The sequence below is a fragment of the Tamandua tetradactyla genome, chromosome 5 (assembly GCF_023851605.1).
Source record: "Tamandua tetradactyla isolate mTamTet1 chromosome 5, mTamTet1.pri, whole genome shotgun sequence".
Classification (NCBI taxonomy): domain Eukaryota; kingdom Metazoa; phylum Chordata; class Mammalia; order Pilosa; family Myrmecophagidae; genus Tamandua; species Tamandua tetradactyla.
The window spans coordinates 44,678,199-44,702,222 of NC_135331.1; the positions used below are offsets into that span (position 1 = coordinate 44,678,199).

Sequence of the window (24,024 nt, forward strand, 5' to 3'; positions counted from 1 at the left end):
CATTCTGGGCTCCGTGTGTCTTGGTGGTTTAAATGAGCTGCCCAGACAGGTTGAGTTAGATTGTGTGCTACAGAAAATTTGGGTTTTGAGAAAGATCTATCTTCCTTTGGTCACATTGAGTAGGTGAGGTTGTAGAATACAGAGAATATCATCCTTTACCCTGCATTCTGATTTACCTTAGTCTCAACCAGATCATCGTCTTTCTTATATCTGATTGAAGCCTGATCTCATTTTCGGTCTCTTCAGCAGTGTTGTATGTAGCAATGCTGACTTTCAGAGCTCCAACTTTGAGTCTGAGGTGTCATACAGGTACCCAAAGTTCCAGGGAAATAGCAGGTTATACACATACAGCAGAATACCTCAGAATCTAGAAATAACATGTAAATCTCAGGAATAAGTGTGACTGCTATAAGAGCTTACAATCTAGTTCCCAATTTTCTTCTAAGTATTTTCTAAAAGAGACCAGACGATTATTTATCCTTTCGTATCTGGCTTCTTTTGTACAACATAACGTTCTCAAGGTTCATTTACTCCATTGCATGCCCCACGACTTTGTTCCTTTCTGTAGCTGCACCGAATTCCATCGTACCTATACACCACAGTTTGCCTTCTGCTGCTCAGTAGTCGTAATTCCATCGCACGTATACACCACAGTTTGCCTTCTGCTACTCAGTCACTGTACTCTTCCGCCACCTCTGTCCATGGGGGATCATGGATAATGCCCCAAATTAAACAGTCCATGTCCTACAGTGTCCTCGCTTAGCTGTATAATCATCATCGCTCTCAACTTTAGACAATGATCTTTGCTCCAAAGAAAAAAATAACAGATAGACCCTCACCAAAGAGAAAATTCCAAAGTACCCTTAACTCTTGTGTCCCCCCTCAATTATTTACCCCTGGTATTGATGTGGTATTTTTGATGTCTTCCTGTTAAAGTACAGACCAAAGCATGCAATAGTAGTTTTCTCCCCCTACCTCTCTATTGTTGACTCTTTATACAAGATTCATACCTTTGAAGTGGTTCATACAAGAACTTATTTGTATTTGTGGTGTTAATTGGCGAGATACCTATCTCACATTAGTTTTAAAAGGCTCTTTCTGGCAGCTGTGTTAGAAACAGCCTTTTGGGGGTAAGACTAGAAGTGCTGGGGAAACCAGTTAGGAGCCATTGCCATTTGTACCTGAGCAGGTAATGGTGGCCCTGAACGGCCAGAGTGGTGGTGGCGGTGGTGAGTGGACAGATTCTGGATGTATCTTTCTGAAACTTAGAATGCAGGATTAGGAAAAAATAATTAGAACTATAATTAGAAAAAATAATTAGACACCCAACAGTGCCTGTGTGAATCCTACTTTGAGGAGACTCTGACGTGGACAGACGTGTAACCATGGTGATGTTTTCTTTTTCTTGGGATTCTGTGTACGTGTGTATGTGCGCACCTGTGTAGGACATTTCTCACCAGGTCAGTGGTTAGCAGTCAAATACAGTTTAGCCACCACGTCGGGGTTAGTTTAGAATAGAAAATGAAGCAGGACTAAATGAAACTAACTGCTCCTGAAAGCCTCATACATTTCCTCTTGATTAAACCAGCACGTATTTTTAGTAAAAACATACACTGTTACTCAGTTAATGTTTCTTGTAACACGCTTGATAAATCAAAGATAGAAATTCAGTTCTCTCTTCCTACTCTTTTCATGAGCCCATTGTGCCCTTTTATTTTTAGGCTCTGAGACTACAGAAATTTCGTTAGCACACTCACTTTATTTAAGTTGGCTGAAACCTTTCTGACTTAAAATACGCGTTATATAGGTTTGCTCTAGGTTTTCAAATAATAATTAATTTGAAAATGTGACAGCAGTTTGAGATGTCTTTTGATACGCACATCATGATCTCAGTGACCTTGTGTGCTTGGAGGAGACATGATTACCGTAGAGCTGAATTTCCTAAAGCAGGGTCCTCTGAAAGCCTGCCAAGCACTGGCCCTCCAAGGCATTAGTGAGCACACACAATTAAGTAGAGTTCCATGGCACCTCTCCAGGAGACCTCGGTCCTCGGCCAAGGTAAGCTTTTTAAGGCTTTGGTCATATGCTTACATATCATAAACCATTTTGTCCTGAGGCTTCCTGTTGAATCATAGCAGTGATTTTGATCAATCGATTTTTTTTTTCATTTTAAAATTGCAGCGATCATTGATGAAGAATAAGTGTGCGTTCTCATACTTGCTCTTTGGCTGCCGTAACTCCGGCTGTCACTATGACCGTTTCTTGGCTTGGAGTGAGGAGAGCAGAAGGTACTGCAGTACTGTGGTGTAGCTTTTTTGACTCAAAACTTTCCCTCTTTTGTTCACTTCTGTACTTCAGGAACTCTGATTTTGTTCCATAACTCACTGATAAACTGGGTAGGGCAAGTTTTTTTGTTTTTTTGTTAAAGCTATGGTCTATTTTTGATGTGTTGTGACCTTGAAAAATATAGTTTTCTAATACCTGTCCTAAAGATCTTTTTAAGGAGAGTTGGAATTATAGTTATATATTTTTAGACCAGATTTTTGTGTGGCATGTGTTCTCTGGTGGTGTGGCCATCATGGAGATTTCTTTTTCTAGTGTAGAGTTTAGAAGACAGGATTTCAGTGCTGGCTTTATCCAGTTATTGTCCCGGCTTAGCGAGCATGTTGAGCTTCACTGTTCTCATATGTAAGGTAGGTGTGATGATACGTGCCTGCCATCTACCTGGAGTTGTAAAGATTAAGTAAATCAAAATGTACGAAAGAACTGTGCAGTCTCTAAACTTTCCCCCAGTGGTGGGTCAGTGTTGTGTTGCTGTAATGACAAAGCTCGTGCCTAGGAACTGTTATTTTCTGTCTTTAACTCGATATGGTGAGACAGTTTCCTGAACATAGCATAGGGATATTACAGGGAGGAAGGGAGGGTCAGTCTATAGGCTCTAGAAGCAATTCTAGTTTAACAAGTCTATGATTTCATGTTTCTTTGAGATTTTTTTGCTCTTTTTTTTTTCCTTTTCCCTCCTTACTAGTTGGAAAATTTTCAAACACAGAAAAGTTGAATAGTATAGTGAACACCCATATATCCTGCACCCAGAGTTAACAGTTGTTACACTTTGCCACATTTACTTTATCTTTCTTTACATATTATAGCCCTGAATAACTCAGAAAGTAGCATTTAAGAATAAAGACATTCTATTATATAATCAAAGCATAATTATCACGTCAGAGAAAATTAATAATTTTTGATGTTACCAGATACTAATCTACATTAATGTGTCCTGAACTGTTCCCAAAGTGTATTTTATTGCTGTCCTCCCATCCCCTGCAATGCAAGGTCCAGTCAAGGTTCTTGTATGGTATTTGATGGTAATATTTCTGTAATCCTTGGAACAGTCTCCTTCCCCTGCTCCCACCTGTTTGACCTCTCGAAGCGACCTTGTCTTGTAGGATGTCTAAACTATTCAAGATTTATCTGTTTCCTCATGGAGTAAACGTCGTCTTCTAGTCTCTACATTTCTTAAAAACTGCAGGATACTTCTAGAGATCTGAGTATATATATATATATATATATATTTTTTTTTTTTTTTGCATGGGCAGGCTCCAGGAATCGAACCCAGGTCTCCAGCATGGCATGAGAGAATTCTGCCACCAGGCCACTGTCATACCACCCTATATATTGGATTTTGAGCTTCCATTTCTGTTTTCTTTGACTTGGTGTGCCTTCAACGATTTTCTTCTACAGTTGGGCATTACTTAGGCTGCAACATGCCGGATTAAGTTGAAGCTTTTCTGTCCTTCTGGTTAACTAATACCTTCTTTTGAACAGGATGAGCTCACTGCGGTGAATGTAAAGCAAGGCTTTAACAATCAGCCGGCCTTCACTGGAGATGAACATGGTTCAGCCAGAAATATTGTCATCAACCCATCAAAGGTAACACTAATGGCATTTTTCTTAAAATGTCTGAGAAAGTGTGTGTATGTGATCCCTTTGATAGATGTTCAACATGGATAAATTAGTATTATTGAAGCCACAATCTATATTCTAAATAACCCCCAGATGTCCTGCATAGCTGTCTTGTCCCAGTCGCCAATCAGGAATCGTACGTAGTATGTGGATGTCTTGTCTTCAGTCTATTTTAATCTAAATGCTCTCCCTTGTGGCTAAGATATTCATATTAATAATAATTCATGGATAATATTTTATCATTCATGTTATAATTGAAGCTTCTAGTGTAGAACAATTAGTATGTTGACATTTTCTTGTGGTTATTTGTAAAGACAGCATGGTCATGCCTGAACATACAGCTCCCAGAAGTTATTCCTTGTTCAGTGGTCTGAATGCTCCATGTCTTTAGATATCACCTGCCAAAGTGTTCTCAGTTTTATGCCAATTGAAATAACTGAATAAATGAAAATAACGCCCATTGCAATTCTGCTGCCACCTTTCCTGTGAGGATTTGTCAAATTAAAAGCTTTCTGGAGGGGGAATTTGACCTTAGAAATGTGTAATACATGAAACATAGTGTAGTCCTCAAGCTTCTTTTCATATGAATTATTTTGAAAATAGCTTTGAATTAATGGAAACAAGTTTTAAATTATACCTTATCTCTTGTACCTTGTTTGAGGAAGTGGTTGTAAACTTCATAGAGGGCAATTTGGCAATACTTATTAAAATCACAAAAACATGCATCTTGTGATTCAACAATTCAAATTTTTAAAATTTATCCTAAAGCTCTACCTGCACATGTGTGAAATAACAGATGTAAAGGGTAGTACTTTTAATGTGATTTGTAATAGTGGAGTATTGGATCAAACTCGAAGTGTCCATAACAGAGGACAGATTAAATAAAGTGTGGAAATCATACAGTACATTATATGTTTATAAAATGAATAAAGTAGCCGTCCATGTACTAAATACAAAAGTTCTCAGCCATTTGCTGAGTATAATGAACTATATGTACAAGAAAGCGAGAAAAGTAATACATTTGTGTTTGCTCATGTGTATTTATATAAATACTGGATTGATACACAAGAAACTAATCAAAGTGGTTACTTGGAGGTGTAGGCATTGAGGACTCGAGAATATGCATCTTTACTTTTATATATATATTTTTTGGTTTTGGAAAATGTGAATATAAAACTGTTACAGTAAAATTGTATTTTATGATCGCTTTTGTTGGAGCTGTAATGGGAGGTTTTACACTCTTGTTTTCTCAGGAATTTTAACTTTGCATGTGTTCGTGAGATTTATTAGCAGAAATTAAAACATATTGGCAGTATCACCATATTCCATTGCTGTTATTAAGTACATAGAAGAAACTAATTATAAAATATTTTTTTCTTTTTAAAAAATTTTATACCTTTGTTGTGATTAAAAAGCTCATACAGAATTACGAATAAGATGCTGTTTAAATATGTAACTGATCAAATATCAGTTGAGAAATATAAAATTAAACACTTGATTACCATTGGCTACTTGATTCCTAACAACTAGTTTTGCTTAATAGTTTGTACTTTATTCTCTGTGTGGACATTCTATAAACATTTGCTTTAAAAATGCAGTTAAGTTGTTAGTTTACCAAAAAAAACATCAGACTAGTTTTCTTTTTCTAATTATTCTTATTTTTATTACTCTGTAACACTAAGACACCAAAACAGACTTAAAAAAAATTATGCACAAATAATAATTAAGGAATGCCAGTTCTCATTAAAAAAAAAAAAATTGTACCAGCTTTTCACCCAGGTAGATAAACTTGGCTAGTTTCTTAGAACTGTGTTCCAGCTTATAGGATAATTCTTTATTGACTCATGAGCATTAACTGTAGTGATGATTCTTCTTTTGCTTCAACAAAGTAGATATTTTATTTTAATCATGGCTGTTACTGTTAAAGCTTTTTTTGGAGTATTTATTAGAAATTGCTTATAATTTCAAATTATTAAAGAATTCCCAGGGTATGGAATGTGATGTTTTCACAGGATTCTTGACAATTCTAGCAGGTTTTCTATATATTCCCTTAATTTTTAGATTTCATTCTTATCCTACCCATCTTTTCTTTTTTGGGCCTTTGTTTCTGTCTCTCTCTCCATCCCTTCTCCATATTTTAATTTGGTTAATTTGAAAATGACACAGTAATTCACAGAAGTTCCCTATGCCACTTTGCCCCATTCAGAACAGGTAATATTGGCTTTCTCTTGAAATGCTTGTACTTATGAAATTGGCAGCCCAATCAAAAATGTTGAATAACTAATTTAATTGAACCTTTTGTAATTTGCCATTTAAATAAATTGAATTTCTCTAGAATCTTTTTAAAAGTAGTGAGGATAAATACAGTTTCCTTTCCAAAAATATGTGCTATTAAGATGAAACAAGACAAAGAACGATTACTGTGTGATTACTAGGTTTTCTACTCTTGTGTGCGACAGCTCTCAGGCAAATATTCTCTCCAAATGAATGTGTAATATGAAAAGGGAGAAAAATACAGCTGAAGATTAAAGCAGAACTCATTCTCTTGAAATTTATTCAGGATATAATTAATTTCATCAGAGATTCTCAAAGGGTCTTCTTTTTTCCTCGAACAACTTGTTAATAATGGAACAAAGGTAATTGTGAGTTAGGTATCACGTTAATATAAGGAAATCACAACTCTTGGTTTCAAGGTCTTAAATTACCATTGTTTGATGGGCTATATGATGATTTTCAATTCAAATAATAAAGATAAAATATTAATATGCATTACTAAGATATTTGCTTATTGTCTTTAAGCTTTTCCTTTCCCCCCCCCCCCCCCTCTTATTTCCACAGATTGGAGCTTATTTTAGCAGCATTTTAGCTGAGAAACTAAAGCTTAACACTTTCCAGGACACTTTAAAGAAGAAACCACAAGTTAATGCTAAAGATAATTACTGGCTGGTTACTGCTCGATCCCAGAGTGCAATTCATAGTTGGTTCTCTGATTTAGCAGGAAATAAACCACTTGCTATTTTGGCAAAAAAGGTATTAAATATTTCTTACATTGTTTTATAGTATGATCTTATAAAAGTAAAGATGTTTGAGGTAATTTTCAATATGCATTTCTTTTCCCCAGTCCTCTCCTATACTTCCCTGGATGTGTTCTGCATATATGCTGTTTTCTCCTTTATTTTGATTGCATATGGTGGCTAAGATGAAACCTAAACATTCCATACAGGAAGCAGTTTGTGTGGACATTAGGGAGAGAAAGTTTTCAAATCAAGAATAGGCAATAAGTTGTCATTTTTTTTCTGTTACATTTTCAGTTTTCTTAGGCCTGGAAGCCTGAGATATGTTAAAGAGATCCTTGCTTTGAGGTTATTTCTTGTCTTTCAAAGTAACCATCTTCATGCTTCAAGATAGTTCTTGTTCCTACCCAAACGAGATAAAGATTGATTTTGTGTGTGCTTTATCTTTGAAAAAGTTTTAAATGAAGTGGGCAGGCTTATTGATAGCTTCCAGTATTTTTGGGAGGAAAAGATTGTTTAAAAAACCTATACCTTAGATTATTTTCCTGAAATGGGATATGATAAACAGTTTCAGCAATTGTGTAATCTTTGGATTATTTTGTTTATTTTGTTTGCAAAATAAAATGTCCTTTGAGATTTATGTCCTTTGAGATTTATGTAAGAAGCTAGAAACTTTAGTGTTGATCTGACTTTGCACACTTTTCAAATAATCATACAGGTTTTTTTTTCTCCTCTGAAACCCCTTAGTTTTAGGAAAGCCCATCTTTTATTCCTTATATTCAGTTTTCAGTAACCAGCTTGGCATAGGACCAGTTTAGGAGAGGGCTCCTTTGGGTATTTGCTTGTTTGTTTTCTGAATCAGTTCTCTGAAAATTGTGCTTATAAACTTACTTTGGCTTTATTTTGGCTTATGCCATAGCATTGTGTTACTGCTAATATATGTCAGGGTTTAAAGGCACCTGAAATCCTTAAAAAGCCCAACTTTCAGCTTAAAAATTGAACTGTCTCAACACAGGCTCCGTATAGCATTTCCACACCCCCCGCCCAGTGGTGACTGTTTACTTTGTGGTTCCTCCGTGGACTAGAAATTCTATCTGAGGGCCATAGAAGTTAAAGGGTGCGCTTCAGCATTTGATGGCTTTCGTCCATGCTCAACTCCCATGTAGCCAGCCTGATGTTTTTGTTTTTTTATTTTTCCTTTTTTACAAGTCCTTAGAATGCATTTTTTAGATGCTTCCTGAAAATAGATACTGGTGAGGAATCGGTGCTCTTCCTTTAGAGATGTGGTGGTGGCTCATCTTTTAGGAAGGAGCTGAATTTATGGTGATGTATATTAGCAGTTGTTCTTTCCTTATTTAGAGCTGCCTCTGGCAAGTCAGGTGTTCCTTAGGTAAAAACCCTGACATTCATTCTTTGCAAAGGTAAAGATATTTTCTTTATAAAACCACTGAATATAGCTTAAAGTATTTATTTCTTGGGCATTTCAAGTGTTCCTTCCCTCTACTTAGCATATCATCTTCTTGAGGTAGCAAGAGCTCCTTTACTGTTGTGTAAAAGATTGCAGTCTCTGCATGTTCTTCATATAAAAAAGCTTAAATAACTCTTAAAATTTCTTGTGTTCTTCTGTGTCATCTAATAGGGCACAAAACCTTGATTTTTTTTTTCCTGCTAAGATCCTAGGTCGTCTTCCAGCTCTGATCTAGAATTCAAAATAGTTTCCTGTATGGGATGGATCAGGTTTCTGACCTGTTTTTTGGTTGTTGTTGTTGCAGTAGAACTCCATAGTGCTCCAAGTATTTAGCCACAGAGAGGTCAGCAATGATCCGTGAAGAGCCTTTTAATTTAATCATGCTCATAGCTGGGATTTAGAAGATGGAGACTTCTTATCTCTAGGGATATCTTTCTATATTTTGAACTGTTCACTAGGCCTCGTGTTTTCACTTTGAGTGTCTTTGATTACTGTGTTCTGTGGGATTTCATTTGCCTCCATCCCTGCTTAGCAGACAGGAGATGCTTAATGCACTCTGCACCGAGAGTGGAAGGTGATAGGAGGGCAACCGTTTTGTGGATGGAAAACCACACGTGCTAGTTGTCTTAGTTTTCTTCTGGTATTTAGATGCAGCTCTAGCTTGATTTAGAAACCAAGCAGCTGCTAAGTGATTGCATAGGTTACAAGTTTGAGTCAGATGATGTCTTCACTGAAAATGCAATCTATCATTAAGGAAGTCATACGTTATTTAGTTTGTGTAAACATTTCCCCTCCCTGAATTGTCAAAAATTACAGACTTAACAAAACCGTCAATATATGTCTTCTTCCTTAATTAAATAAGTTCCCTTATATATGTTATTCTTCTGAATTCTTAAGGCCTTGATTTGAGTCAAACCAGTTCTCTTAGGAGCAGTGAGCTAGAGGTTTGCCTTGTTAAAGTAAGACTTGTGGCTCAGTTTGTTTGCTGTTTCATGTGAACATTTCATGTGTTCATTTTCCCCCTTCTGTCGTTGCTGTTCAGAAGAAATCTACTAGTAATGATTCTTTGGAAACACTAATTTTACTCTGCCTTTGCCTCTTTTGTTAAACCATCATCTTGACACCTTTTGGAGAATTTGAATGAAAGATAGCTGAAAACTTGCTGATATACTATATGTTCTAGAGGAACGTTCCAGCCCAGGTCTTGGATTAAACGTTTAAGCCTATGCTTTTCCTGTCCCTGGCTTAAATAGTCAATAAACCGAGAGCCTTATGCTCCATGAAGGATGTGCCTTGTAGGCTCCATATTCATGAAAGTCTCCTGTTAAAATGTATCACCATGGTCTGCAGGAAGAGGAAGCCTTATAGGTTTGGTTCTAAGTGACTTTATCTCCGTTTTAGTTATATTTGCGCAATATAGTTGCCTCTGACGTGGGGAGTACGTTTTAAAATCAGCACCCAAGTCAGATGCTGATCAAAAGTCTTTAAGTTCATAAAATACAGTATTTGGGCACCAGGTGTCATTTTTCCGTTGAGTGCCTGATCTTGCAAATCATGAATAAATTCTTTTCTTCTCCACAAAAAAGAATAAAACAAACAAATAAAGAAAAACAGTATATGGACACACTGCATCTCGAGGTCCAACCTAGACAACTTTTCCTTCAGCATTGGAACAGCTTAATATTTCCTTGATAGGAACCAGATGACATAGCTTGCTCTAAGGGGCCATGTTAAAAAAGTACTTATCTTTCAATTCCAGGATCATACTCGGTACCAAGTGTGTGTGAATAGTCAGATTTGTAACGTGATGTAAAATTCTCTGTATACATGAAGATATGACTGAGAGAAAAAATGTCATGAATCCTATAAGAATCAGTGAGCTGGTTTGAAGCCTAGATTTTCAATGCAAAATGTATTTTGCCAACAAGAGCTTGGGGCAGAGAGACCAGGTTTCTCGATGTCAGTGGTTGTGGAACCTGGGTCCTCAGAGGCAAAGGGTCAAGTCCAAGTCCGTGTCTTATGAACATTTTGGTTGGCAGGGAGAAGTCCTTGCATCTGATAATAAAAAAATAATAGTCATAATTTTGATTTACTTTACAGCCACCCATAGGGTGGATTGGCTTGCTGTTACCACAGTTCATAAACTAAGACCCGGGAACATTGCAGTAAATCAAGCAGACTAGGGCCCGGAATGGAGCACAGGGGTGCTCATCTGTGGTTCAGTGTGTCCCTGTCTGTGGGTCTCACTGCTCCCATCCTGACGCATCACAGCTAAAGTTCTCTTAGTTCACTGTTTCTCTCTGTATTCATAAGTTGAATAGATTGCATAGGTGGAAGCGCTGGTCCTAGGATATTTATGAGGGACTCTAGGAGACTGAATTTAACTCTTTCAAACTTTTCAGTAGGTCCATTGGGTTACTAAATTTTTAAGTCTTTACCTTTGTGGTCTAGAAGGAATAATTAACTGCCCCAAATCCTACTTTCAACCAGTGAATTAATTACCCATGTTTTTCTAGCTCAGTGTTTGTTAGACAGATTCACTGATCCATCATTTTGGCCTAAAGGTAGTTTTAGAAGCTTTCTGGAAATTGTTATTCTTATGAAACATTAAAGTCAGAAAGCTTTATCTAAAAAGTGTTCCTTGATAAAATGTAGAGTAGGGACAATTTTTCTTTTGCTCTGTCTCTTCCAGTTTTGAGATAAATTCTCTAGAGAATGGTCATGAAATTATTTTCCCCTAATTTGTTGATGAGTAGCTTTCAACATCTGAATTCGAAAATAATTTGTTTTTATAAGTAAGAAAGCACAATAGATGAAACTCTCTTATCAGTGTGTCAAACAGGTTTGATTTCATTTTTTTCTTAATGAAAATTTGCTTAAAATGTTCCATGTATGTATTTTTTAGCTGCATGCACTGTTTGAAAATCTCTCTGTGGTGTACTTTCTTATAGTAAGCAGCTAACATGTTTACTTAACATTTTTTGCTTCTCCTTTCTTTAGGTTTGTCTCATGATGAACACAGCATATGATCATAATAAATATATTATTTCTTTTTAGGTTCCTATCCTTAGTAAAAAAGAGGATGTTTTTGCATATTTAGCTAAATATTCAGTGCCAATGGTTCGAGCAACGTGGCTGATCAAGATGACTTGTGCCTATTATTCTGCTATTTCTGAAGCTAAAATTAAGAAACGTCAGGCTTCCGATCCTAATTTGGGTGAGTGAGGCAGTAGAATGTATTTTACATTCCGTTATTAATTCTGCACATACCTGTTGCCGGCTTCCTCTGTTCACAGCCCAGCCTAGTGAGTCCTGAGGAGGCCCGTGATCGGGCTGAGTCATTTGTGGTGTGGATTGGGGAAGTTTGTCCTTGTTCACTCAGGATCCCGGGATCCTGATACCATCACCAAGTGCTATGGATATTACCTTCAAAATATGTCCTGTATCTGAGCCCTTGTCATCATTGCAGCTGCTGAAATGTTGAGTCAGACCACCATCACCTCTTGTCTGGATATAGTGGGAGCCTTCGAACTGATCTCTGCTTTTACTCTGCCCTGTGTCCTTGTCTCCACACAAGAGCCGGAGTGGTCTCTCAGCCTAATTCAGGTCATATCCCTGTATCACTGGAACTGAGAAATTAGGATTAAGGGATGATTTTGATTACTGAATCATACTCCTTTTTTTGACCTATCCTTTGTGGGGTTAAGTTTCATATGAACAAACCCCAAGACTGGGGGCTCAGCCTGTAGCTTTGGTTGTCCACATTGCTTGTGAGAATATCAAGAGTTCAACTTGGGGAGGTTGAATTTTCCCCCCATTTCTCACTATTCCCCGAAGGGGACTTTGCAAATACTTTTCCACCTCACTGATCAGATCACTCTGGGATTCATCGGGGCATCACCTGGACAAACCAACAAAATCTCATGTCCTACCCAAGGTTCCATGTACTTATGGTGTTCAACCAACTATCTACATAAATTATATTAGGAGATGCACTAGTCAAAATATAAATTTTGTACCAAATAAACATTTTTTGCTTTAGTCTCACACACAAGTTGAAATTTTAAAATATTAATTACCATCTATTTTCAGCACCTTGCAGTAATGACATTCCTTTGTTCTTCCTCATGCACAAACATTTTTTAAGTTTGTACATTTAGTCACTATTATTATACACTCTAGGCATTCCTAGATTATACCATCTCAATCTTTATCATCTATCTTTCTTTGTGATTCATTTCATTTATGCCCCAGCCCTCCTCTCTCCTTTTTGCTTTCTGAAATATGGGAGTTGACAGGGGAGTACCTGCAATCCCTAAACTATATAATTTACATATATATGATATGTAAAATGACTGTGAAAGCCTTTATCTTGGGCTTTGTGACTGTGAGAGTGGTTACACCGTTTATCTGGTCATTTTCTTATAGGGCAGAGGCCCTAATGTTAATAAAGTCAGTCATTCATTGGCCTGAGGCCCTGACATTTGTGAATCATATCAGCTAGATTCTGTTATCAAAAGATAACTTATCTTTCTTCCTTTTGGTTTACGCCTGTAGTAGGTAAGTGATAGCTCTGCCTCCCCTCCTTTCAGCTTATGTTCTATTGAAATGATAATGATAACACTGTCTCCTTTTCTGCTTTGAGTTTGATATTGGAAATGACCTTAGCTCCCCTTGCTAAAATCCTTAAAAACCTTGAACGACCTAAACTCAGGGAGATAGATTTTGGGCTGTTAGGCCGTCTGCTCTCCTACTACGTGTCTAGTAAACTCTCTCTCTCGTTGAAGCCCTGGTGTCTCGGGAATTGGTTATTGAGTGCCTTGGGCAGAAGAACCCACAGCCTTTTCTGGCAACATCATGACCCTATTTATAACTTTACAGTAATTTCTTATTGCTGTTGGAATGCAGATCCAGACTCCTTGCAATGGCCAGCCAGGCTATCCATGATTTAGCCTTTTTCCTGTCTCTGTGTTCCAGCCATACTGCCTTCCTTCTCTCCCCTTTAACAGGTCAACTCGTCCCCTTTCGGTGCTTCTACATTTGCTGTTCCCTGTAAGTGGGTTGCTCTTCCCTGCGATGTTTGCATGTCTCTTCCTCTTCAGGGAGGCTTTGGCTCAAATGTCCTTTTCTCAGGAGGCTTTCTCCGGCCACCTGGCTTGTAAATAAGCATTCCTTCTCCCCTCTCCTCCCAGCTGTGTTCTCTTGTGTTGTTTTGCTCAAAGCACTTTTCACAGTCTAAAATTATTTTTTAAGAATATATTTGTGTCTATTGCCTTCCTCCCCTCCCTGGACCCACCCTCCTGTGCTAAAATATAGGGGGTTTGCCTTATTCACCCCTACATCCTGGGTGTCCGGAATGCTGTGGCCTGTGGTCGGGATTTGTTGAATGAACTGAGAGGAAACTATATTTAGTCAGTCTTTGCTTCTCTTGGTGACTACACGGTGACTCCTTGAGGTAATGCTTAAATATGCCTTAGAAAAGAAATGATGCTAAACTAGAAAAGTGAATAGAGAATTATATATAAACAGCCCATTTAAAGGTTGGTTGTGCAGATAGTTCTTTTATGAAATGGAAAAATGCTTATGATTTTATGAGGGGCAACCTAACTACAGAGCTCTGAGGAACGGGTGGAAATGTTCAGTAAGCTGGAGGGTAAAGCGGTTGGGAATGGGGGTCCCTGATGGCCTGGAGGGTGGAACCCACTTTAAAAGTATGAAAACGTAAACAAAAATTAGTACTCTGAGTTCTGTGGCTGCCACCTTGAATTCAGCAGTCTCTAATGTGTGTACAAATAAACAAAAATGAACTGTGTTTTTCTCTGGGTGCATGGTCCGGCAGTCGAACCCAGGTCTCCCGCATGGAAGGTGAGCATTCTATCACTGAACCACCCGTGCACCCTACAAATGAACTGTATTTTAAAAACAAAAACTGCATTGGCTATATTCCTAAGTGTCTTTGGGGAACACTGGGAGGAAATGCTTTATGAAGTTAGCAGTACTTGTCTCTGAGTGGTTTTCACTGTAGATTTTCGTTATCTCTGTATTTCTCTTTAATTTTTCCCCTCCTAAACTTATTCTTTTATTTGGCATGGAAACAAAAGAAATGCCCCTCTTTATTACTGAAGCAGTACACTCTCATTACAAAATTTACGAATGGTGCAGAAATAGATGCAATGAAATGTTCAATTTTCTCTTATTCCTCCCACCTGTATTTTCCTTCTTGATACTTCTTTCCTTTAGCCTTTTTTGCACACACATGCAAATGTATTTCTTCCTTTTAATATATTTTGCATTTATTAATACTTTCCCCCAGAACCTGGACACCCAGTTGGTTACTAGCCACCTTCCCTTTGGTGACTAATAGGCATTTGAAACCTAATATATATAAAATCAAAATCCCATTTCTTGCCATCCCTAAACTCACTCCTTCCTCCAACTTCCTTTGTGCTGTATCAGTCAGGCCAGAAACCATATTGTCATCCTGGGCTGTTTTCTTTCTCTCAAAACTCTACATTCAGCTCCTTAGCAATGTCAGCTTTACTTTTAAAATATAACCAGAATCTGACAATTTATCCTACTTCCTTTGCTGCTGTGCCGGCCCAGCCTGTGCCGTTGTTGATTTCCTGATCTCACTCAGGTGTGTCCTCCAGTTGTCACCTGTGGCCCCCACACTTTCTGACCTCGGTGCTTTGGCCTATGGGTGCTGCTTTCCCTCCCACCCACAGATGCCCCTGTAGCGCTCCCTCTTCTGCATTCTACTCAAATAGCACTCCTTCAGAGAAGCCTTCTCAACGATTCCAGCCAAAACACCATCTCCCATCACTCTGTCTCCTTTTGCTGCTTTGTTTTTTTGGTGCTCTTAGTATCATCTGATGTCTTATATATATATATATATATATATATATATATATATATAATATAATTTTTCTATAATTATATAATATATATATATATATTGGGTATTTTCAGTTTTTTAAAAAATTTTCATTAATAAAATCAGTTAACGGGGTGGGCCACAGTGGCTCAGCAGGCAGAGTACTCACCTGCCATGCTGGAGACCTGGGTTCGATTCCTGGTGCCTGCCCATGTTAAAAAAAAACACCCAATTAACATAAAGTACAAACATTCTTAATGTATTAACATTCCACACTTGGTGGGCAATCAGTGGCTCACAGTCTGATGTCATATTTTATATAAATTTATTCATCATCTCTTCCCATCCACTCCCAACTACAATGAATGCTCCATAAGAAACTTTGTCACGTTTGTGCAGTGCTTGATCTCTGTGCTTAGAGAAGCACCTGGCATATAGTAGGTGTTTAATACTTTTAAAGGTAAAATAATGAAGAATTGGGCCTGAAGCATTTATGTGGTATGTGCTTATGTGAAGTAGAAACATGTATATATTTTATTTTCCAATTCATAATCCTGGAAACTTCCAGTTTTACCAGCTACAGTGGAGAGACAACTCCTCCAATCCTTATGTTCTCTTCATATTTCTTTTTTGTAACTTGTTCCTGTCAGCGTTTTCTTTGAGGTTTCACTTTAATCTGATTTTAACTCTTACAAAAAAATGCCAAAGAGAATGATGGTATAGGAATGATCCTGCTAACTGAAGCTTAGAAAATGTTCATTTTTCAGACAAATAAAAAATCTGATAGCCCCTCGTTATTTGCAAAGAGTATATACTGAGAGGTTTCAGAAATCCCATATATAAATGTATCATCAGGAGCATATGATGTCACCTACCATACAGGGAGAAGTGTATCTCCAATTTCTGGCTAAAAAATATTGTGGAAAACTCCTTGGAATTCATTACTTTTCCCATTAGTTTCCTTACCAGGATGACCAGTTGCTTTCGGGGGAGGGAGGAATTACTCTCACTTCCCCATACCAAATATTTTTATATGCACAGTCGCCATGGATGGCTGCTCGGGCTCACTCACTGCCTGTGTTTTCTCCGCCTACACAGGCCACATGATTCTATTTTTTAGCTCAGTTTATTTACATAGTATTGTAGTTCACGAGTCTTTATAGTTTATTCATGTGTATTTAAAGCTGCGAATGTTAAACCCACGAAGGCCAAATGCCCACTTGATTATTTCTCATGGTAGAGTATGTTAGTTCTGATCTAAAAACAAAAAGACTTTAGGCTAAAATAAAAATATTTTAAAAATATGTGAATTTTAGGAGCTCACCCCTGACCATTTTGGTCTAGCATTTCAGAAGAGCTTTGGGCTTTATTTGTCCCGAGCTCGGCTGCTAAGTGGCTGGGTAGCTTTAAGTCCTTAGTCTCACCAAATGCCTGTCCTTTCATCTATGATTCAACCTCGGACCTGTGTTTCCTTTAGTTTTCTTATCTTGGTGGTCTTCTTTAATCTGGAATAGTTCATTAGCCTTTCTTGACGTTGATATTTTTAAAGAGACTGGCCAGTTATTTCATAAAATGTCCCTTACTTTGGATTTGTCTGATTCCTCATAATTAGAGTCTGGTTATGTACTTCTGGTGGGAATATCACGGAACTGAGGTTGTGAATGTCTCAGCACGCCAAATCATATTCTTCCAGTAGAGGTGGTGATAATTTGATCCTTTGGTTAAGGTGCTCTCTACCAGATTCCTTCACTGTTAAGTTACCCTTTCCCCTTTAAATGAAATGAATTTAGGGGCAGGCACTCTGGGACCATGTAAATACCTGGTTCCTCTCTTTATATTCCCAGTATTTCTTCTAATGCAAAGTTAGCATTACATTTGAAATGAAGTAAGCAAATGTTTTCAAATATCTGTTCTTGCTTTGCCATCACCCTGTTACATCTGATACCTATTATTCTTTGCTTAGTCTTCAGTGCTTTCTTTAGCTTCTTTAAGCAAATTATACAGTACATTTGGAAGCATTTTAGACATAACCATAATGTAGCAAGTTTCACACCCCAAGCAAGCAATAGAGCCAAGCAAGGACACACATATCTATGTATTGAATTGGATTAAATGTATACACTTCAGAAGAGTAACTTGTGGTAATAGGTTCTGTGGACTGGCTTTGACAGTGAAAAAAAATCATCAACACGTTTGGGGCAGGATTGACTATCGAGTGCCACTGTTTTCTGGCGCTGGTTTTATGACTTCCGTTGTCTTGATGATTGTTGTTAGGATTTGTAAAGTGTTTTCGGTAGAAATGACTTTTATTCCTTTGTAATAGGAACATATGTTTTATTTTCAGTTCCTACATTCAGCGTTGGAACAGAACTGTAAAGCACAGCTATTGGATTTTAATGAAGGGAGTTTTTTCTATAGTTAAGTGGGCTAACAGCAACAAGGAAGCAGGCCCCGTTGTGTAAATTCTTTAAACATAGCAACACAGAGATCCTCACTGTCATTATGCAGAGAGTTACAGATCTAAAATGTAGATGAAATGGGTTGCTGCCCTGGGGATCTTGGAGCCAGCAAAGACGTACAGCGTGTTCCTAAAAGGGAAAGGAATGGGCTTGGGCTTTCTGATGAAGTTTCGGTGTAATTGCGAGGAGGGCGATGAAATATTGACTTGGGCAAATCCAAACCAGAGATTTGGAGTAGAGGTGAGTTAAGGATGCTAGAAGGAAGAGGTTTGAATTCTTAGTCTTTCAGGACCTGGCGGTGGGTGGGGTGGAAAGAGGAGGTTAGGGGGAGACAATGTTCAGAAAATGCTGTCGATCAATGGTTACAGACTCGAGGGAAGGTGCGACAAGATAATACATATTTGGTTTCAGATTTTTTTAGAGTTGAATTAAGTTTTGTTTTTAAAAGGACAAAAATGTTTAGCTGTCTTAAATGTTTTGAGCTTACCAGAGAATAAACAACATTTTAAAGAGGCTGGCTAATACTTAAAAGTAAAAACAGTAAAACTCACCTCAGGTTATATAATGAACAGGTTAGGAACCGTGACTTCATAGTAAGTAACACAGAGGTTTGCACATTTATTTGTAGGCATTTCCCCATGAAGAATCTTACTGCTGAATCAGCAGATACTGGAATACTTCCATTATTGATGTAACTAACAGTTAGCACTTCTTGAAAGCCTTTGGAACCCCAGGCCCTGCAGTAAGCAGGATTATGGTATTCACTGCATTCCTAGGTTGAAAGGGCTCGTCCGATGTGTGCTGGGTTAAGGATCTCAGTTACTGGACTAAGCTTTTCAGCCTAAGGGATGCATTATCCCCTTGCCCAGTGGACAGGTTTCTTTTTGGCTTGTATGAGGTCCATTGGCTCCTGCTGAGTTCAGGGCCTGGCACTGTGCCAAGGTTACTCTGGTATGCAGTGGCACCCTTCCCCTTTCCTTAGTAAATGTTTGCTGTGCTCTAGGTCTATTTTGTAGATTTTCTCATTTATTATTCAGGTACTCTGTCAGAGGATACTTTATTTCCATTTCACAGATGAGGAAACTGAGGTACAAATGGGTGCCAAAGCCCCTCAGCAGAAATATCCAGACTAGGCTCTGAAGTCTTCTTTGGGCACTGTGCTGGTCAGTAGGGACAGAGGGGAAGGATGCAGGCACTGGCCTCTGGGTGTTAACACTGGGATGGGGGGCATCCCAGATATTAGGAGAAGAAAGGAGGAGGTAACACTGAAGTGAATAAAATGTAGAGGAAGTCCAAGGAATAAGCTATTGAAGAAACTTGGGATGTTCAGAAAGATTCATAGAGGAAGTGACTTCAATATAGTTTAGAAGAAGAGGCATTTTCCCAGGAAGACAGTGAGAGATGAGAGTTGGGGTGTGGGGAAGGGCATTTCAGACAGAGGTTGGTGTCTGCTAAGAAACGTGGTCATTACGTAGTGTGGCTTGTTTGTACAGATGCCATGATTGTAGTTCAGCTTGAGGATCAGTTACCAGTAGGGAAGTATGGGATTCTTAGGTTCTGTAATATTAATAATATTATTATTGCTTTAATCCTCTCTCTCAGTTTATTCATCTGTAAAATGGGGGTGATGACAATACCCTCTAAGCATGAAATGAGTAAATACCTTTAAAGTACCTGGCCCACAGTAAGTGCCTCACACATGTGAACTATTAACAGTGTTAGTTATATTACTTCTATAACTACTATACAGCTACCATTACTGCCAACCAGCATATATCGATGAGTTTGTGCATTGTTCTGTGAACCTTACAGCCATTATCTCTGATCATTACAACAGCCTGGCAACGTAGATTTAATTATTCTGTTTCGCATGTGAGGGAACTGAGCGTCAGAGAAGTTAAGTAACTTGTCTTTGTAAATGGAGCTGGATTCACACCCAGCCCCATCTCACTAGAAGGTCTTTGTCCTTTCCACCCCTGTGAAGTGAGGCTGCTGGTGGGATGTATGTATGGGCTGTCTGGGCCTCTGGAGATAACAGGCATAACCAGGAAGAAAGGTCCAGCCTGCAGGGCTTATTGTGCATGGGTGCTGCTGGAGGGTCGGAGCCCCTGTTCTCCTGGGTGCTGTGGGGAGCAGGCACAGTAAAAAGCAAAGTGCAGGGTGCTCTAGAAACAGTAGGGAGATGGAATTGCTTTCAAGATGAGTACCTGTAATTCTGCCTAGAAATTACTTGGGTGCTTAGTATGATCAGAAGTGAGAAAATTTATCACGGGCATGAGTTTATTATTGTTTTTCGTATGCTGTATTGTGGAGGTCACGCTTCGTTCTTTTTGCATGTGACTATCCTGTATTGCAGCGCCATTTATTGACTTTTTTTTCTAAGTAGGGAAATGTGTGGGCCGGAAATCGAACCCGGGTCTCCCGCACAGCAGGCAAGAATTCTGCCACTGAACTACACCTACCCTTGTTATTCCCATGAGATGTTTTTTGAGGCATGGGGTGCGGGGTGGCGCATACATATTAGAAGGAGCTCAAAATGCTTCGTGCTTACGCTGTCCTGGGAGCTGCTCTGTTTACTCCAAGTGGTTTCCTCTGTTCTACCTCCGGTTTTGTGGGGTTGGGGGTTTGAGTCAGATGAGACTTTTCTTAGTTGACTATATACCCTTGGAACCACCCTCCTTATCGCCCAAAAAAATACAAAGAAGAGACAGCTACCCTGCTTCCACAACGGATAATTAATTCGTGACATATTCACTGAGCCATTTGGACTGTAAAAAATAAACCATTTTAAACATATAATTGACAGTCTGGTTTCTTATCTTAGCCAACCAGCTTACTTTCAGTTTGGGTCCTTGAAGACATTGCATCCCAACTTTCTTCGTTCCAGAGACAAGTTTTAGTTTCAAGTCAGGATTGCATCGACATTTTTGCAATGTTGCTTATACTTCGTTTGTCATAAAGGAAATATCTGCATTGTTCACTATGAAAATAACCCTGAAGATTGGACAGAAATGCTTGTACAAGCTTAATTTAAACTCATGCTTTGCTTAGGTGTGAAAAATAGGTTTTAATTGGTGAGGTAACTGGCTGACTAGTAAAAGAAGTTATCCATAAAAGGAATTGGGTTTTGTGGAGTAAGTCTTCGGCACTTGGGACAATCTGCTCCCCAGTCATCTTTCATCCAAGAGGTTCAGCATCCATTGAAGCTCGCCCAAATTGGTTATTTTACTGGGAGTCCAAGATATTGGCATTTCTTTTGTGTGTGTGCAAAAAAAAAGCAGAGGCCTCTCATCACCTGTCATAAATTATAGTTCCTTCTAAAAAGGAAGATAAATGCTAAATTATTTTCCTTTGATTAGCAATTTTCAGAGCAAGGATTGTTGTAATTGTACCTCAGTGGAGAAAAAATGAGTTTCCCTGTTCTTTTTTTTTTTTAATTTATTTTTGTTTGTTATTATAGGCTTATGGATAATTTATTTAATATTTTATAATCAAGAATGCTCATTTTTCTTTTTGATGTTTGTTCATATTTGGCCAACAGGAGACCTGAAAGGTTCTCTTGTATCCCTTTGCCATGAGACTCTTTGCTTGCTGGCTCACCTTGTAGTTTCCTTGCTTTAGCCATTTCTTTAAGGAATTCTGCTTCTTTCTAGTAAATGGTATTTAGAAAGCAGGAAATGGATGCTGAGTGCATTTATTGCCACTGGGATGCCATGGCTTCTAGATCCCGTGTGTGTATATATATATGCACACACACACACACATATATGTGTATATGTGTGTGGCGACTTTATATTCTTACTTCTGACTTATCATTAACATTTTTCTTTAACATGAAAGATTTTTCACTTTCCTTTTTTTGTGTGGGAAGGTACTTGGAATCGAACCTGGGTTTCCAGCATGGCTGGTGAGAATTCTGCCACTGAGCTACCGTTGCACTGCCCAACATGAAAGATTTTTAAATTAATTTCTTTGGTTTTATGTTTATCTGATTTTTATTACATGAAAAACCAAATTATTTCTTAAACACAAATGTGTTTACTTAATTTGCTTTATCCTGCTATAAACTTAGTAGCTTCAGAATTACAACCCAGTACTTCTGAAAACATTAAAACTGTGTGAAAACTTTTTTGTACTTTTTTTTTTTTTTTTGGCATGGGCAGGCTCCGGGAATTGAACCTGGGTCTCTGGTTTGGCAGGTGAGAATTCTGTCACTGAGCCGCTGTTGTACTGCCCTGTAGTTCTTTTTAATTTTAGAATTCATCTATCCCATTTACCTTAAAATGATTCTTTCTCCCTGTGGTGAGGTTTCTTTTTTCAGTTTGTTTTCCATTTTAGGATCTGATATTTTTCCTTTTTGATTCCATTTTACATTTTAATAGAATTCACATGTGAAGTCATCTGGTCCTGGACTTTTCTTTTTAGGAAGCTTTTGAATGACTGATTCAATTTCTTTACTTGTGATTGGTTTGTTGAGGTCATCTATTTCTTCTTGAGTCAAAGTTGATTGTTCATGTCTTTCCAGGAACCCGTCCATTTCCTCTAAATTGTTGTATTTATTAGCATAAAGTTGTTCATAGTATCCTGTTATTACCTCCTTTATTTCTGTGAGGTCAGTAGTTACGTCTCCTCTTCCATTTCTGATCTTATTTATTTGCATCCTCTCTCTTCTTCTTTTTGTCAATCTTGCTAAGGGCCCATCAATCTTATTGATTTTCTCATAGAACCAACTTCTGGTCTTACTGATTTTCTCTATTGTTTTCATGTTTTCAATTTCATTTATTTCTGCTCTAATCTTTGTTATTTCTTTCCTTTTGCTTGCTTTGGGATTAGTTTGCTGTTCTTTCTCCAGTTCTTCCAAGTGGGCAGTTAATTCCTGCATTTTTGCCTTTTCTTCTTTTCTGATATAGGCATTTAGGGCAACAAATTTCCCTCTTAGCACTGCCTTTGCTGCGTCCCATAAGTTTTGATATGTTGTGTTTTCATTTTCATTCGCCTCGAGGTATTTACTAATTTCTCTTGCAATTTCTTCTTTGACCCACTCATTGTTTAAGAGTGTGTTGTTGAGCCTCCACGTATTTGTGAATTTTCTGGCCCTCCGCCTATTATTGATTTCCAACTTCATTCCTTTATGATCCGAGAAAGTGTTGTGTATGATTTCAATCTTTTTAAATTTGTTAAGACTTGCTTTGTGACCCAGCATATGGTCTATCTTTGAGAATGATCCATGAGCACTTGAGAAAAAGGTGTATCCTGCTGTTGTGGGATCGTAATGTCCTATAAATGTCTGTTAAGTCTAGCTCATTTATAGTAATATTCAGATTCTCTATTTCTTTATTGATCCTCTGTCTAGATGTTCTGTCCATTGATGAGAGTGGGGAATTGAAGTCTCCAACTATTATGGTATATGAGTCTATTTCCCTTTTCAGTGTTTGCAGTGTATTCCTCATGTATTTTGGGGCATTCTGGTTCGGTGCGTAAATATTTATGATTGTTATGTCTTCTTGTTTAATTGTTCCTTTTATTAGTAGATAGTGTCCTTCTTTGTCTCTTTTAACTGTTTCACATTTGAAGTCTAATTTGTTGGATATTAGTATAGCCACTCCTGCTCTTTTCTGGTTGTTATTTGCATGAAATATCTTTTCCCAACCTTTCACTTTCAACCTATGTTTATCTTTGGGTCTAAGATGTGTTTCCTGTAGACAGCATATAGAAGGATCCTGTTTTTTAATCCATTCTGCCAGTCTGTGTCTTTTGATTGGGGAATTCAGTCCATTAACATTTAGTGTTATTACTGTTTGGATAATATTTTCCTCTACCATTTTGCCTTTTGTATTATATATATCATATCTGACTTTCCTTCTTTCTACACTCTTCTCCATACCTCTCTCTTCTGTCTTTTTGTATCTGACTCTAGTGCTCCCTTTAGTATTTCTTGCAGAGCTGGTCTCTTGGTCACAAATTCTCTCAGTGACTTTTTGTCTGAGAGTGTTTTAATTTCTCCCTCATTTTTGAAGGACAATTTTGCTGGATATAGGAGTCTTGGTTGGCAGTTTTTCTCTTTTAGTAATTTAAATATATCATCCCACTGTCTTCTAGATTCCATGGTTTCTGCTGAGAAATCTACACATAGTCTTATTGGGTTTCCCTTGTATGTGATGGATTGTTTTTCTCTTGCTGCTTTCAAGATCCTCTCTTTCTCTTTGACCTCTGACATTCTAACTAGTAAGTGTCTTGGAGAACGCC

General features: G+C 38.0%; 1 protein-coding gene across 3 annotated transcripts in view; it reads left to right on the top strand.

Annotated features, from left to right (window-relative positions):
• The window catches only part of MED12L (mediator complex subunit 12L), a 371,061-nt gene that overhangs the window by 40,227 nt on the left and 306,810 nt on the right, over positions 1-24,024 (top strand). For all 3 annotated transcript variants that reach the window (XM_077160783.1, XM_077160781.1, XM_077160782.1), the window contains exons 3-5: positions 3,826-3,930; positions 6,802-6,993; positions 11,503-11,662. In XM_077160783.1, coding sequence (XP_077016898.1) covers positions 3,826-3,930; positions 6,802-6,993; positions 11,503-11,662 — 457 coding nt within the window. The remainder of the gene's footprint in view (positions 1-3,825; positions 3,931-6,801; positions 6,994-11,502; positions 11,663-24,024) is intronic.